The sequence below is a fragment of the Empidonax traillii genome, unplaced genomic scaffold (assembly GCF_003031625.1).
Source record: "Empidonax traillii isolate 1590-97213 ecotype Southwest subspecies unplaced genomic scaffold, ASM303162v1 scaffold284:size1552100, whole genome shotgun sequence".
Taxonomy (NCBI): Eukaryota; Metazoa; Chordata; class Aves; order Passeriformes; family Tyrannidae; genus Empidonax; species Empidonax traillii.
The window spans coordinates 729,517-744,460 of NW_020955477.1; the positions used below are offsets into that span (position 1 = coordinate 729,517).

General features: G+C 47.6%; 2 protein-coding genes across 4 annotated transcripts in view; both read right to left on the minus strand.

The window, feature by feature from the left end:
- VWC2L (von Willebrand factor C domain containing 2 like) overlaps positions 1-10,215 on the minus strand; it is a 41,637-nt gene extending 31,422 nt beyond the window's left edge. For both annotated transcript variants that reach the window (XM_027890316.1, XM_027890317.1), the window contains exon 1: positions 9,790-10,215. In XM_027890316.1, the coding sequence (XP_027746117.1) occupies positions 9,790-10,194 (405 nt within the window). In that variant the 5' untranslated portion in view covers positions 10,195-10,215. The remainder of the gene's footprint in view (positions 1-9,789) is intronic.
- SPAG16 (sperm associated antigen 16) overlaps positions 10,162-14,944 on the minus strand; it is a 367,722-nt gene continuing 362,939 nt past the window's right edge. The window contains exon 16 of one of the 2 annotated variants that reach the window (XM_027890314.1): positions 10,162-10,250. In XM_027890314.1, the coding sequence (XP_027746115.1) occupies positions 10,201-10,250 (50 nt within the window). In that variant the 3' untranslated portion in view covers positions 10,162-10,200. Of the gene's footprint in view, positions 10,251-13,736; positions 13,951-14,944 lie in introns of those variants that run through there. The other variant, XM_027890313.1, reaches the window with a different exon arrangement.

The following is a 14,944-nucleotide window of genomic DNA, read 5'->3' on the forward strand; positions in this document are numbered from 1 at the left end:
GTCATAAACCAGGGGAGAGGAATAAGAAAGGAACTGGGATAGCATTCATCAGAGATACTCCCGGAGTCAAAATTAGAATAATTTTCATTGTTATTGAAACTGCCTGTGATCTCAGGCAGATTAGCAGGAGATTGCAGGAAAATTCAGAGAAAGCTTTCAGTTGAGAAATTTTGCAGGTGCTAAACTGGTGGAGAAGGAGTTGGTGACTGAGTCCCACCTGAAGGTGAGACAAATCTCCTCACTTCTCTTTTGGGCTGCTTTTACTAATAGCAGCAAAAATGTCACTCATTTTTGTCACCAACTTAATAAAATAAAAATCATCCACCCAGCTAGTGGAGCTACAGTATCAATTACACTACAGAACCTGTAACTCTTGGCTTTTCCAAAGGTGGAAAGTTGCTCAAATAAACAATCTCTTGAGTGATCACAGGTGAGTACAATCACTGAAAACACCATCAGGTTGCAAATGACTTTGCAACAGGAAAAAAACCACAGCTACTAAGTCATTAGATAATTTATCTGCAGTGAAAAAACTGGAGCTGGATCCTACTCACATGGAGCACTAGCAATACAAATGAACTGTGCCATCCAAAAATTGAAAAATGCTTGCACCATACTGCAGATTGGCTGAACCAAGGAGCTGGCTTCCAAGGAGCAGAAGTGGATGCTGAGGTCTGGTTTTTCTAAGGGAGCCCCCAACACACACACACACACACACATACACACACAAACATTCCTAAGGTAAGACTGAAATGGAATACAAATTCTCCTCAATGGAAAGGACAAGAGACACTCAAATACATTCCTGAAAACATTTCCTGTAAATGGTGACTCCTTCCTGTACTCAAAGTAGCCCCATAACAAGGAGGCTGAACATGACTGGCCTATTTTCCTAGCCTACAGCACTGTCACTACATGACTTATCCAACCACAGCTCCATTTGAGTCACCCCTGTAAGTGCTGCTTGTCTGTTCACACCTCTGAGGTCTTCCAGCATCCTGGTGAGCAGGCTTGGATTCTGGAGGTGGAAAGGCATAAGGATACTGTAATCCACCCCAGAAATCACGTATTCCTTTCTTTCCCTCCTGCCCAGACCATGACTATCCATACCTGGAAACAGCATTATCCTGGCCACCTTTTTCTAAAACTTCCTGGGGAGCTTTGCAGACCAGTAAGCCAGATGAGGGAGAGAAGCACAGAAGATGTGCCTCACCAGAGGCATCCTGAGCCCACCACATCTGATGATTCAGGACTGTGACTGCATTAGGAGCTTTGTACTCAGAGACTCGATCTGTGCCACACAATTTGATGAGTTTAAGAGGCTCCTGGAACCACGTCTGGACCTGAAGAGTGACTCTTCCATTAGCTGATGAGAGAGAGACAACCTTGAGCCGAGTCCTGGCCCTTTTTCCACGGGAGCTGTGCATCTGCAGTCTCATGGTTGCTTTTCTCTCCCAAGAGCAGCAGCGAAGCTTTCTGTAAAAACATGACTTTGCACTTCTTCCATAAGAACGCTCCCTTTGCTTTGATATATGTCTCATTTTATTCCTTACAATAGTTGCACCTCACCTACCCTGGGGCTGAGGGGACTGGAGTTCTCTATTACTTCGGTGATAATTTTTATGACTTTATTACAATAGTTTTTCACTTCAGACATGCCCAGTGCACAGGGAAGGGACTCCTTCTGAAAGGTTATAGATATGACAGATGGGACTGTGGCTCCAAAGCGCGATGCGCAGCCCTGTTCGGACACAGACAAAACGTCCGTGTGTGCTCCACATTTGTTAAGTCCCTTTTAATGTCAACAGGGAATGTGAGTCCAGCTGGCAGTGTCCTGCTCCCCATTCCCTCCCAGGCAGCTCCTGCAATGAAGGAGCCACGTCTAGGAGAAAGCTTCTTGAAGCAGGGAAAAAGGAACTAAGAAGCTGGTCAGAAAGGTGATCCCTTTCACGTGTGTTTTCCCTATACCCAAATCTGCTGTTTCCTCCTTTGTTGATGCTGAAAACTAGGAGAAGGTGGCATGATCAGCTCTGTGAACTGCTAAAATACTGAATTTGTATTAAGGAGGTAGGTACAATATAACCAGCCATATCACCCTGGAGGAGAGGTGGACCTTGGTCCCATTCCTTCTCCTGCAGTTTCCCGTCTGGATTGTCAGAGGCACAGCCACAGTACCGGCCAGGCAGATCTACACCAGGGATGGATTTGGACTCCTTTCCCCACAGGACAGCCAGGTGATGGCTCTTCACTGAACTGAATGCAATCTTTTAGTCAGTCTGCTTCGTCTGAAGACAAATCCATGACCCTACACAGCTCAGGCTGGAAACCATCACGGTGATGGACTGGTGATGACTCCTGGCTGGGCTGCAGCAAACACAGGCAGGTGGGAGCTCGTCCTGTCCCACTGCAGACTTCAGTGCTCTGTCACCCTCAGACTCAACATTTCACAGAGTTTTGCACCTCCTGTGCCCTAAAAGGAAGCTGGTCTCTCCCCCTGGAGCTCCTGCATCCCCTCCTTCCCCTCCAAGGAGCAGCTCCTTCCTGCATGCTTTGCCCTTGCTCACTGCTGCTGAGCTCAGGGGTCACTCCAGAACTGGAGCTGGAGACAAGAGCCCATTACTGTTCTCCATCAGCACACACTGTCACCTTTTTCTCCTCCCAAGGAAAGACATGTTGGCTGATCCTGAGTCTACGTCCAAGGAGCCATTAGGAGCTGATTTGCTTTTTTCCTTTACAATGCCGAGGGCAGAGGAGCCCAAGGGTGCTCAGTGCTCATGGCTGTACCTACACACACCCATCCCCTTCTTCCTCACTGTCTCCAGGCCCTGCTCCGAAGCCCTGTCCTGCCAAGCAGTGGGTGGGGGCTGAGATCTCATGTCTGCTGGGGTTTGCTGTGGTTGTGGTTCCCTTTGCTCCTGGGCTTTGACAGCGACCCCATTTTCACTGCATTGAGAGCTGTGAGGGGGCAAACACAAGGGGGCAAATAGTGATCTGTTCCTGGTCACTTTTCTCTCTCATTCTCCACTCCCTGTCTCTTTTTTGATAGCCTGGCCTTACTCTTCACTTTCTGGAAGGGTGGATTGGGCTTTGCGGGAGCTCCCTTGCACAAGCCCTTATCCCAGGTCAGCATCACGCACACTCCACAGAGGACTCTCTGCCTGGCACTGAACTTTACACCAAGGGAACATCCCCGTGGGCCACTCCTGGTCCACGGAGCAGTCCACAGCAGCAGAGAACCCGCAGCTCTTCACCAGCTGGCACTGTGGAGAAGGCAGTTTCCAAATTCTCCTGTCTGCCCCCTGTATCCAGTTGCCAATGCCTAAACCCCCAGGAGAGAAGCCAGCAGGGTCCAGGAGGTTTCTGTCTCTCGGGGGATGTTATCACACTGGGTTATGAGCACAAACTGAGAAGAATGTGAAATGAAAACGGGTTTGAATGGGTTACTTACGATAAGAGAATACACTGGGATCTGCTAACACAAGGAGCACACTGGGCTAAGCCTCAGTCAGAAAGGTTTTGCTGACTGGGATGACCACAGTTAACACACTGAGAGATTCCCTGCTTTGAGGAGCTGCTTCAAACCTCATGTTCCTCCAAGCACACTGATTTTACTCTAATTCCCAAAGAATTCCCTCTGAACTGTACCACAGAACAGAGTAAGGAAGCCTAATGCTACATGTATTTTTATTTTGCAACTAGACTGAGCATTGTCACTACATGGTTTATCTAATTACAGCCTTTAAGACAATATCTAGAATAATTGGCTAATTGAGCATTATTTTTAATGAATGCAATTCTGCATAAAACACATTCCAGTGGCAACAAACACACACCTGCACTTTCCCTCACTCTAGTAGGAAACAGTTTCCTAAAGAACTTCTCACTAATGAGCTGTGAATGTTTCTAAGGATGACATCCTTCTTCATAAGCTGATGACCTGAGGACCTCACACTCACCAGCCCTACGGAAATACCTCGTGTGACAGAGATGAACACAGCCTGGGACAGCCAAGGAAGACAACTGCATGGGGGGTTTTTTAGCCAAATTCTGAGTAAAGCCCATCTTCTTTCACCTATTCTAACAATAAATTTGTGCATAATGTAATATATATGTTACAGAATCAGTAGCTAAGTACATAACATAATTTCAAAAATAGGTATCACTATAGATCAACATGTGACAGGCCTATCTATTTTAGTATGTTTTCTTGATACAAATTATGACAGAAATACAGTAAGTCAGTAATTTTAGATTCCTTTGCATAGACATTGTCACTGTAATTTTGCCAGGAGGGAGACAATAAATCATACTTTTCCATCTGACTGATGTTCTGTTTCCCCTGTCTGATTTCAATGGCTGTATGCTATCTTCAGAGCTGGCATTGTTCATGGCTCCTTTTATTAAAGCACAGGCACGTTATTGAAATTTCTTTTGTATTATGATTTTCTAGCCGTACGTGAAATTGCAGAACACACAAGGAGAAGAAGGAAAAAAAAAAATAGAAAAAGCCCCATTTGTTTGAGTCATGGTAGAAAAAAAAACAAACCCTGCAGCACACAACTTCCTTCCCTGGAGAGGAAAATGCCAATATTAAAATGGTGGCCTCACGCTGGCTTGGGTTAGTAATCAGCTTCTTGGAATTCACGAGCAAAGGTCTAAGAGCCACCAGTGCTTTGGAGGAGTGGCTCAGTGCACTACACCAAAATGCTCCAGCAATGCTTGTCCCTGCACTGATCAGCTTGCCATGACTGAGGACTTTCCAACGCTCCTTTCCTCCCCACGACCCGGTGGCCCAAGGAAGCTCCTCAGATTTGAGGTGTTGTAACTCTGTCCTCTCACACTGATACAGCCCAGAGCACCCACGGTCCCAACCGGCAGCTGGGACAGCTGCTGCACACTTGCACGTGTCCTTTGATGAGAGGCCTTACTTAGCTAAGTTATATTCAGATTAACTGCATTAATGAAACATTTTAAAAGAGCATTAACAAAGGAGAAGGAGGTGCCACTATTCTGAAGTAAAGGTTTTTTATAATGAGCTGAGAATTAGTATATGATAATGCTATGCTTACACAGTCCCTCATTTATTTGGAATTCTGATTACAACCTGCAGATCCCTGCTTAGAGCTGTGATCCCTACTGTGCCATAAAGTCAGCAAGATACAGAAACCCTCAGTGAAAGATTACAGGTGATTTGTGGACAAAACAAAGCAATGAACTTAAGATATACTGGCAGGAAACAGGGGAAAGAAAAATAAAGCGCGACTCCAGCACTGAATCCTGGCTCTTTTCAAGTCAGTGAAGATTTTGCCTTAGAAGCAAAAATCGCCCCTTTTCTGCCTTTTTTTTCTTTTCCTTTTGTGGGTGTTTTCCCCCCCAGTGTGAAGTCCTGCCCATGGACAAGGGATGTTCTCCCATCCCTCCACACCTGTGCTCGATGCAAGGGACAAACATTTGGGCACCACCTTGGCACTTTTTGATTGAGGACAGGTTTGGGAGCAGTGAAGGTGAAGGGAAGAGGACAAGGAGGTGGAGAAGTCATTGGGAAGGACAGGCAGCAGAGGCTAAGCCTTGGCAGAGCCAATGGCTGGAAGAAATTGCAGCTCTCGGCAGAAAGCAGGGCAGCCACTGAAGAGCACCCAAAAATTGTCCTTGATGTTCAGAGTGTTTTTCCAGCTCACAACTGCAGGTTGAAGATGTTCCTCTGACCTGAGTATTTTCAGGAAGGCCAAGCTGTGACACCAAAACCTCTTGTGTCCCCACCCAAAGGATAACTCACCCAATGTCCTGCCAGGCAAACCCAGGTATTTTAATGTCTGTGCTTAGGACACTCCTGCCACTGCCTTGGAAGATGGCACCACGCTACCAAACCCATGTCACTGCGACTCACCCTCCTGCAGAGAAAGGGAGCAGTTCCTGTTTTCCAGTCTAAAATGAAGAGAATGTCAGCTTGACAATCTCTTGTGAACTGACTGTTCATCTCCCAGCACTGGCATTTGGCTACATATCCATAGAGGTGCACAGAAGGTTATTCTGGGTATGCCTCTTGGGTGGTGAGAGATCCAGGGAAGTTCAGAACTGATGATGGACTTTCCAAACTGACAACCCAATCCTCTTCCAACAGCTCCTGACCGTGGTTATGAGTACACTGTAACCACACCGGAATTTCATTTCTCCAACGTGGGAAGGTGTGTGCTTTTCTCTCAGTAAGTTATGCAAGAGAGACAAAACTAATCAGCACTTGGGGAAACTGTTGTCTCAGTGACATTTGCAGGATTGCTCCATCAGCTGCCAATGAACATCCATCACGCTGGCAGAACACTGTCTCCTCAAGTTTACATCAGCTGCTGTCTGGGAACGTTAATTTAAAACACAGCCATGTGGATTTACAATAACCTAGACCACTCCCCAGAGTTGTTATTTGCTTGTTTTCTCTCTCTGGGAAGGAAGGGGAGTGTCAACAACCTCCCTGAAAGATCTCTGCTCCTGGCAGGCAAGCACAGAACACCTGGGACTCAGACCTTCACCTCCAGGACTGAAATCAAAACAAGGATGGTGTGTGGGAATAAAAACAAGCAGCCAAGTGACCCCAAGAGTCCCTGACAGATCCCTCTGAGAAAACAGAGACTGCCGGAGACTCGCAGCACCCTTCACACCTGCCCTGCAGCCACCACACTGCCTGTGCTCCCTCTGACAGGGGCCAGAGGAGACCCGAGAGAGCAGATTTGAGGCTGACAGAGAAGTGAAAAACTAGATGGGAAAGAGAGAGATGGATCCCAGTAAAACCCACCACGGCTACCCTCTCTCCTGCTCCACAGATATCCAAATCCTTGACCTTGGGCCCTAAACCCACCAAGATCTCCCCAGGACCCACAACAAAGCTGTGAAAATGCTACATGGCATTACTAAACCATCTGTTTAGGACACCAGGTTTTACAAAAGGATACAAGGAAAACTCCTAATGGGTTTAGATGTACAACTGGACTTCGGTTTAGTATTTCAGCTGTACGTGTTACCGACTGCGGGGCACAAGCATAAACATTTGGACAGCTGTCTGAGCTAGATGGCTTGTTGTCATGTTTGTATTTTGTGCTTGTGACTGCTATGACTCAAAAAATCAGATGTGCAAGATCTGCTCACTACAAGAAAGCTAAACATTCAAGAAATGGGTCTTTGTAACAACCCCTTTATCCTGAGAGCATCAGAGTTACTGCCAGTGGTAAGAAAAAAGATTAAATTGCTTTTGGGTTTATCACCCCAAATCTAAGCAAAAATCTAGCAACAACACAGAAAAATTCTTCCAAATGGGAACTTGCATAGATTTTGATACCCTTGAGGAAAAAAAAAAAAAACCCTAGAGAAGAAAATTAATCCTAATTTGTGAAAGATCGGGCAGCTGAAATCTCTACAAGATGAGTCAGTCCTGGCACACACACACAGACACACACTCGCAGAAGATTTTTAAATAGAGGCTAATTTCAGCTGAAACTAAGCACTGACAAGCCCTTCTATAGATGACGATTTGGAACCTCCATATGAGCAAAAGTAAATCAAGTGGGTGAAAGGGTTCTGAGACCACATAAAACAGTGCCTCTGTTTCCACTGAAAGCAGCCTGGGTTTGAGTCAGTCACTGGAGAAAGCCTCTCCTCTTTGACTTCAGTGTGCGTGGAACGGACGTGAGAAAGTTTGCAGACCTTAGAAATGCAACAGGATGAGGGAAAAGCAGAGCTCAGAGCCTGCAAAACCTGCGAACTGCTCTGACTTTCATCTGTGCTTGGGTGCCTCATAAAGCCAAGACTTCAGAGCAGCAGTTTCCTGAATCCTGAAGTTCGGTCTTTCCTATAGCATTTATAAAGTCATAGTTCACAGGTGCTCCTTTCCCCCCCTTAAACACCCCTGGAAGTGATCTTCCATTGCCTGACTCTCCTACACTACTTAAGAGGGAAACAAACCCACTGTTTATTCTAGGTAAACACACAGATTTCCAAAACACTGGTTTTTCTGCCCTACTCCACAAGGTATTGAGCTCTCAGCAAAACACAGGTCCAGGTCACAAGCTTGACTGTCAGCTAAATTAAGTCTGAGGCGTCTCACATTAGCTCTGGACAGAAGGTTAGTGCGTGTGAGAGTGGCGTGACACCATCAACTCTGTGTTTCTCAGAGGATACTGGCACTTTTCACACAGCAACCCACAGTATCTGAACACAACAAGCAATGAACCAGATGGCTCCTAACTCTACTAGCCTTTCTTCCTACATTCTCTATTTCTGTAGAGTTTAATCTGTTATCAGGATGCAAAGACTTCTTTCAGGAAAAGCGATTACTGATTTTGCACTTAATTCACACACAAAAATATTTTAAGGACAAGATCCACCTCATTATTCTCCCATTGAAATCTCTTCAGAAAGAGTCCTTGTAGCTTTCTGCTTCCCAACATCTCGCCAAAATAGTCCCTGTAACTCTCATGTAAGAATCCAACCACCTAGTGGGACAGCCCACTACCTGATGACAACACAGCAGTCAAAAAGGGACCACTGGAGCATGATGAAGCTGGTCTAGGCCTTCCTCGGGCAAGAAGAGCAGTTCACAAGATTTTGCACAAGTTTACTGCTTTATTTAAGCAGTTTGTAAGATCAGCAACTTCACTTTCCTCACTGAAGCAAAGCAGGGAACAGGCTGATCAGGATGGCACCTCAAGGGAGATGTTCCTCATACCTTTGCTCTGCCCCCTGCCTGTGGTATTCAGCTATCCTGCCAAGACTGAGGGACTGCAGATACAGATGGACAGAAAAAGATGAACATAAATCACACATTACAGAAGAGAGGAACTAACCACTACTTTCACTGGAAATGATAGTTTCTGGAAAGAAGGAAACTGTCATCTATGATACTGAGAACTTGCGAAGCGCAGACCAATATGAAATTATTCTTTTTGCAGGAAAGCAAATAAACTGCCCAAGTGTATAACGAGATCGGGCACACAGCCATGAAGAGTTGTAGGCTGTCATTAATTATAGAGGTACAAATCCTAAAGCCACGTGACCTGGGAGAACAAACTTGGGTACCTACAGCTTTTACAGACACCATTCTTCATTGTGAAATGCTATCCTCCTTAGCAGAATTGAAAACATGTGATCAAACCCATTAGAATGAGAGATGCAGGTTGTGTAAAGGGTAATGGTTTTTTAGAATCTGGTCTTATTTTTAAGATACATTTCAAAAGGATTTCTTCACACCATTCCTAAGAGGATCTCAACCATTACAATAAAACCCCAGAGTTCTTCTTACTCGAGATGGTCATCTGCCTAGAATTCATCTTCTCCATTCTAGACAGCCTTACCCCAGTTCAAATCAAAACATTAAATACAGTTTAGCATCTACTTGTTTGCATTCTCATACAGTTACGAGTAACAGCTCTCAGTATTGCACCATCAATTTTTTTGCAATCCTAATTGGAAAAGGGGTTCTTAAAAAGCACTCAGCATTGGTTTATGCACCACTGGTGCTCCAACATGATCCATGATATGAGCAAAGGAGGCAGATCCAGAGGGCTGGCAATTCCCAGGGAGGCTTTTGACTGACCACAGGCCCTCAGTGAATGCTGGTAAGGGGGAGCTTTCGCAGCTTTTACAGCTTTTACGTGAGCCAGACCTGCACCACAGCTAAAAACGACTTCAGCTTCAGCATCCATCAACAGCAGTAAGCAAATACTGAGTGCCTTTGAGAGTTCCCAGCAAAAATACAATTCCTAAAGCATACTAATACTAAATACTGAAGAAAGGATGTCATACCTTAAATTCCTCCAAGATCTTGTAATTTTTCCCATGATATTCACAAAAGTTCTTCACTTCTTTGCATTCCGGACAGCATCCATTGTGTTCCACTTTTGTACACTTTGGGTGGATTTTAGGGCATTCTGGTTGATCACAAATAGGTCCATCCTCAGTACAGACACAGGGACAGTTGGAATGTCCCGGGAAAAAACGTTCTCCCAGTTTGTACACAAAGCCACTGTCATCCACACAGCCCTTCCCCCGGTAGTCATCAAAGATCAGATTGTCATTACTGGAGGTCTGGTCCCCTTCATCAGCAGGATAGTCTTCATGATTGATGGCAGCTGGAGTGACCAAACCAGGGATTACAAACAGAAGTATCCAGACTTCATGAAGAGCCATCCCCCTCCTCAGCTTCTCCATGGGATCTCAATGCCAGATACAAACAGTTGCTTCCATAAGGAGACCAGTGTTGTGGTCTGAAAACAAGTATTTTTAAGTGAGAACAAACCCAAAATTCAAGGAATATTGCCTTATAATGGTCATAGGTTCAACCATCACCTAAGAATAAATCAGAATTCTCAAACTGCATTGATAAATATTACTGTTTCACTTAAATTAAGCCTCCTCTCCATTACTGTTACAGAGGACAAAGATGTGAAATACGTAACTTGGACACTCATGCCTGGAAGTATATGCCCACAAAGTATCTCTGAGGAATGGTGGCTCACGGAATCATCTAATTTTTACTTTCCTCATTTGTCCAGCTTAGTTTTCAGATGCAGCAGAAATTAAATCAGCTGCCTGAAATCACATGGTGGTGGCAGCTTGGAGGGTTTTGAACCCCCCAGTTTAAGCACAGCCTAAACCCCCAGCCATGGCCGCTGTCCCTTGGTGCTACATAGGGTGAACGACCCACTCCAATAAGCTGGGGTGGGAAAGCTGAGCTGAAAAAGGAGTTAAGCACAGTCTGCTGTCAGATCTGTATCCAATATGAAAGATGGTGCTGGATTATCCTTGGGCAGTGAGAGGTGGGAGAGCATAGAATTTTATATACAGCATTTCTGAAGAGGGACTAGCTGAGCTACCAACACAGCCCAGCCTGCAGCAGGTACCTATAACCCCAACAGAAGCAAAAATGCGGTTCACCTGCTCCATTATTCAGCGTTCCAGTGATTCCCAGAGAGAAACGCGGAGACAGGACGTTAAATGCCTGCAAAACGCATGGAGCAGCTGAAGTGCGTTTGCCTGATGAAGCTGAGCCCTTCTCAAACTTTGGGAGCGACGCAGCACGGCCCCGACCCTCGGCGAGCTCTGCTGAGGCGGCCGAGCCGAAGGATCGACCCGGGGAGGGAGAGGAGCTTTGCACTGACCCCCGGCAGCGCCGGCGCCAGGCGAAGGCTCCGTGCCGGTGTCTTGGGAGCGCTTCTGGCTTCCTACAGTGCCACATCACCGCCACCAACCTGCCCCCACACCAGCCCGCGGGCAGGGCAACCCCGGCAGCAAACTGATTTCTGACCTCTCTTGAGGGAACTGGGCAAAGTCTTACAGGAAACTTTTCAGCGAGATGAAATACTAGCTTTATCTGGAATGAGGAACCACGGAGGTAGATCCTGGCACAAACCAAAAGAAGGGCTGTTGGGATGTGCGTGTCATCATCCCTTCTCCTCCTCCGTTCCCGGAGCACGCACACACAGTCACACACAGTATCCACAAACATGCATTAACCTGCACACACAAAGGCAAACACGTACTTCCCCCCACCCCTCGGAGAGATATTCTCTATGTACTGGGATTTTTGGTGGACTGCAGATGTTCGGCAATTAATTCTCCCTTAATTTATGCAAAAAAAAAAGCAGCAGCAGGAGAAGAAAGCTTTAATCCTAGAGAAGCAGCTAAGGGATCCTGTTGACAAAGCAGTTTTTCCAAAGCCACAACAGAGGGAGACACCGGATATTACACAAGCTTTATCAAATTCAAAAAGATATCTTATTAATTGAAGTACTAGCTGCGTTTCCATCACAAGGACTATGCACCCTGTTGTTACTCCTATCAGCAATATCTATTGTAACATGCTGTTTGGAAATCAAGTGATTCCTGCAGATACGGCTGCTTTACTTATCTACAGAACAGAGAATCTCCCCACCTAAATGCTACAGGTAGGTTGCAACATTGCAGATCTGTGGGCATTTTAAGGGAGAAAAAAACCCCAAGCAAATAAAGTAATTCATATCTGAGGAAACGTGAAACAATCGAGAGAATTTGTTAGAGTTTGATGAAGAAACTCTCCAAAACATATATATATATATATTTATGTAAAAGTTCTCCACGGATCATAAATAAGAGCACTGTATTTTGCTACCAGCAGCTGAGATGTCCCACAGCAACTCACAAGCGATCCTGGAAATCAGACAGACTGCAGACGTCTTGCACGGACAGATTTCAACAAGTAAACAAATGCTGCTCAGCTCAGAATTAGTTTACAGCTTGAACTTTCTCATAATTTCTCATCATGAGAGAGCTCAGGATCGTGGTTAATTTTGAGTAAAACGTCTCCACCCGCCCTCCCTCACCCCAAGCGAATAATTCACACTTACCTAATCAGGCTCGATCTGAAAGCTGAGAGGGGTCACAGGCCAACAAGGACTGAAAGGTTAGAAACAGATTAGTGAAAGCAGTTCCTCCTAATCACGTTTTCGGTGTTGACTCACGGACAATCCCTTTTCCTCCACCTCCCATCGCAAGACAGGGGAGCGCGGCAGCCCAGCAACCACAACATGAGAATCAAGCTTTAACCCGGCGCCGAGGATTCAGAGGGAGCAGGATTCAGGCGGTCCGGAGGCTGGGATGCCGCGGAGAATCCCCGGTGCCAGCAGCAGAGTCATCGTGGCGAACTTGGGCTGCATCTCCTCAGGTCTCGGGGCGGGGGGGGTGTGAGAAAACAACCCATCTCTGTCCCCTCCCTGTGCCCGGCGGATCTCCTGCGGCTCCAGCTTTGCCACGGCGGGGGAAGGGGGGGAGCGAGCGCGGGTTAGGCGGGAGGCAGGCGGGGGAAGGCGGGCGGAGGAGCCCCGCGCCCGGCGGGCGGGCAGCCCCCGCTCCCCTCCGGGGACTCCCCGGGCCGGGGGCCGGGCATGCCCGCGCCGCGCAGCTCCCTGCCCGCTCTTGCAACAATTTTTTCTTTTTTTTGGGGGGAGGAGGGGAGAAGAAAGAGGGGAGAGCAAGGGGGGGAAAAAAAACCACCAAAAAATAATGCAGGGGCGGGGCGCCCCCGCCCCGGCCGCTGCCCCGCCCGCCGCCGGTGGGGCGACGGCTCTGGGCTCCCCTCAGACCCGCCGGTTTCCCCCTCAGATTCGGTGGCTCCCCTCAGACCCGCCGCCTCGGGCTCCCCTCATCCGGGCTGCCCTTAGCCCGGAGCCCCCCCAGATCCCCCGGCTCCCCCCTCACCGCCGCCGGCTGGGGCTCCCTTCAGGCGGGTTCCCCCAGGCCCGTCGGCTCCCCTCAGATCCACTGACTCCCCTCAGATCCACCGGCTCCCCGCTCAGATCCGCCAGCTGGGACTCCCTCAGGCGGTCTCCTCTCAGCCCGGCTCCCCTCAGCCCCTCCGCGATCCCCAGCTCCGGCTCATCGCCGCTGCCCCGGCGGTGTCCGGGAAAACATCCCCAATGGCCGCATTATGGAAACTTCGCCTCATCTTCCCGCAGGCGGCTGCGCTGGGGAAGGGGCGCCCCGGCTCCCGCGTCTCGTGCTGTGCTACATTAAAAAAATCAATCTCCTTGCAATTCGGCTGCGCTGTCATTAGGCGTCATTGTAAAGCCGTTTCTCCAGAAACCACCGAAGGAGAGAGACTCTTGGCGTTGGGCAGAGACGCGGGGCCGACAGAAAGAGGGAGAAACTGAGGGGGGGGGGGTTTATTTGGATAGAACGCCGAACAACGCTCCGTTGGGGCGCAGACACCGGCGATGATGCCCCAGGCTGGTCCCGCGGCGCCGGGCGGGGGCGGTGCTCAGGTCCAGAGGCAGAGCCTGCCGTCGGCGCCCGCGGACAGGAGGCGCCGCGGGCCGTGGAAGCGCAGGCAGCGCACGGCACCGCCCGGGCCCCGCAGCGCCCACAGCTGCCCCGCGTCCCGCCGCAGCACCCGCACCGAGCCGTCGCTGCTGCCCAGGGCCACCACGCCACCTGCAAGGCAGAGCAGAGGCAGAGAGGTTGGAAAAGGCCGCGCAAGTTATGAGGTCGTGGTTTTTAAAGACACACCCCCCCCCCTTGTGTGTACGCTCCTGCTGGACGGATCAATAATAGTGAGATTGGATTTTGCAGCGATGAAGCGAATCTGGAGACCCCGGTGTTCTCCTCATTAGGAGCAGGGCTGGTTTACTTATATTTGGCTACAGTTACTCAGGGCCAGATTCTGACACACAAGGCTGAGCACCAGAGAAGTAGATGCTCTTCTGATACCTGGAGGTATCAACATCAGACATGCTTCTAATGCTGCTTTGCTTGTACTGCTGTAAGACATGAAGATGTGGGTTTTCAGCTGAATTTCCATGAGGTCAAGGCTCTAACTGAACTAAGGGTCTTGCTCCCTTATATCCTTATGGAAAAAAACCTGATGATAATTAAATTCTTAGTATCAAATTGGGTCTAACCATAGAAAAAAAAATAAAACCTAAGAAAGGTTCTAAGGAGTTCCCAGTTTCCATGTATTTATTTACAAATCAAACTCAGTTTTCATCACTCTTAAAGAAGCAGAATGTGTTTATAAGTTTATTATCTTCATCCTTAAATAAAAGCAGAGGTAACAGCTGGTAAGTGATATGTTTAAAGCACCTCTTACTTACCCAGCCCGCAGATAAAGATTCTCTCCTTTAGAAATTAACTATAATAATCATGAGCTTCACGTACCAAAAAAAAATGGGGGGGGGAATCCATACGTTTATTTTAAAGCTGATATGGCCCTACCAACAACAGGATCACTCTACTGTCTGCCATGATCTTGGTCAAACACCTTTTTCTATTAGGAGCAAGTTCAATATACCCTCCAAATGATTACAGCTTTTTATGTATCGAGATTTTCTCTCTGAAAGCTGATATCACCAGCAGAAAAATAATTAATATTGACACTGACAAAGACAGTCTGGCACCAAGGTCATCATTTTTGGGAAGATTATGAAAA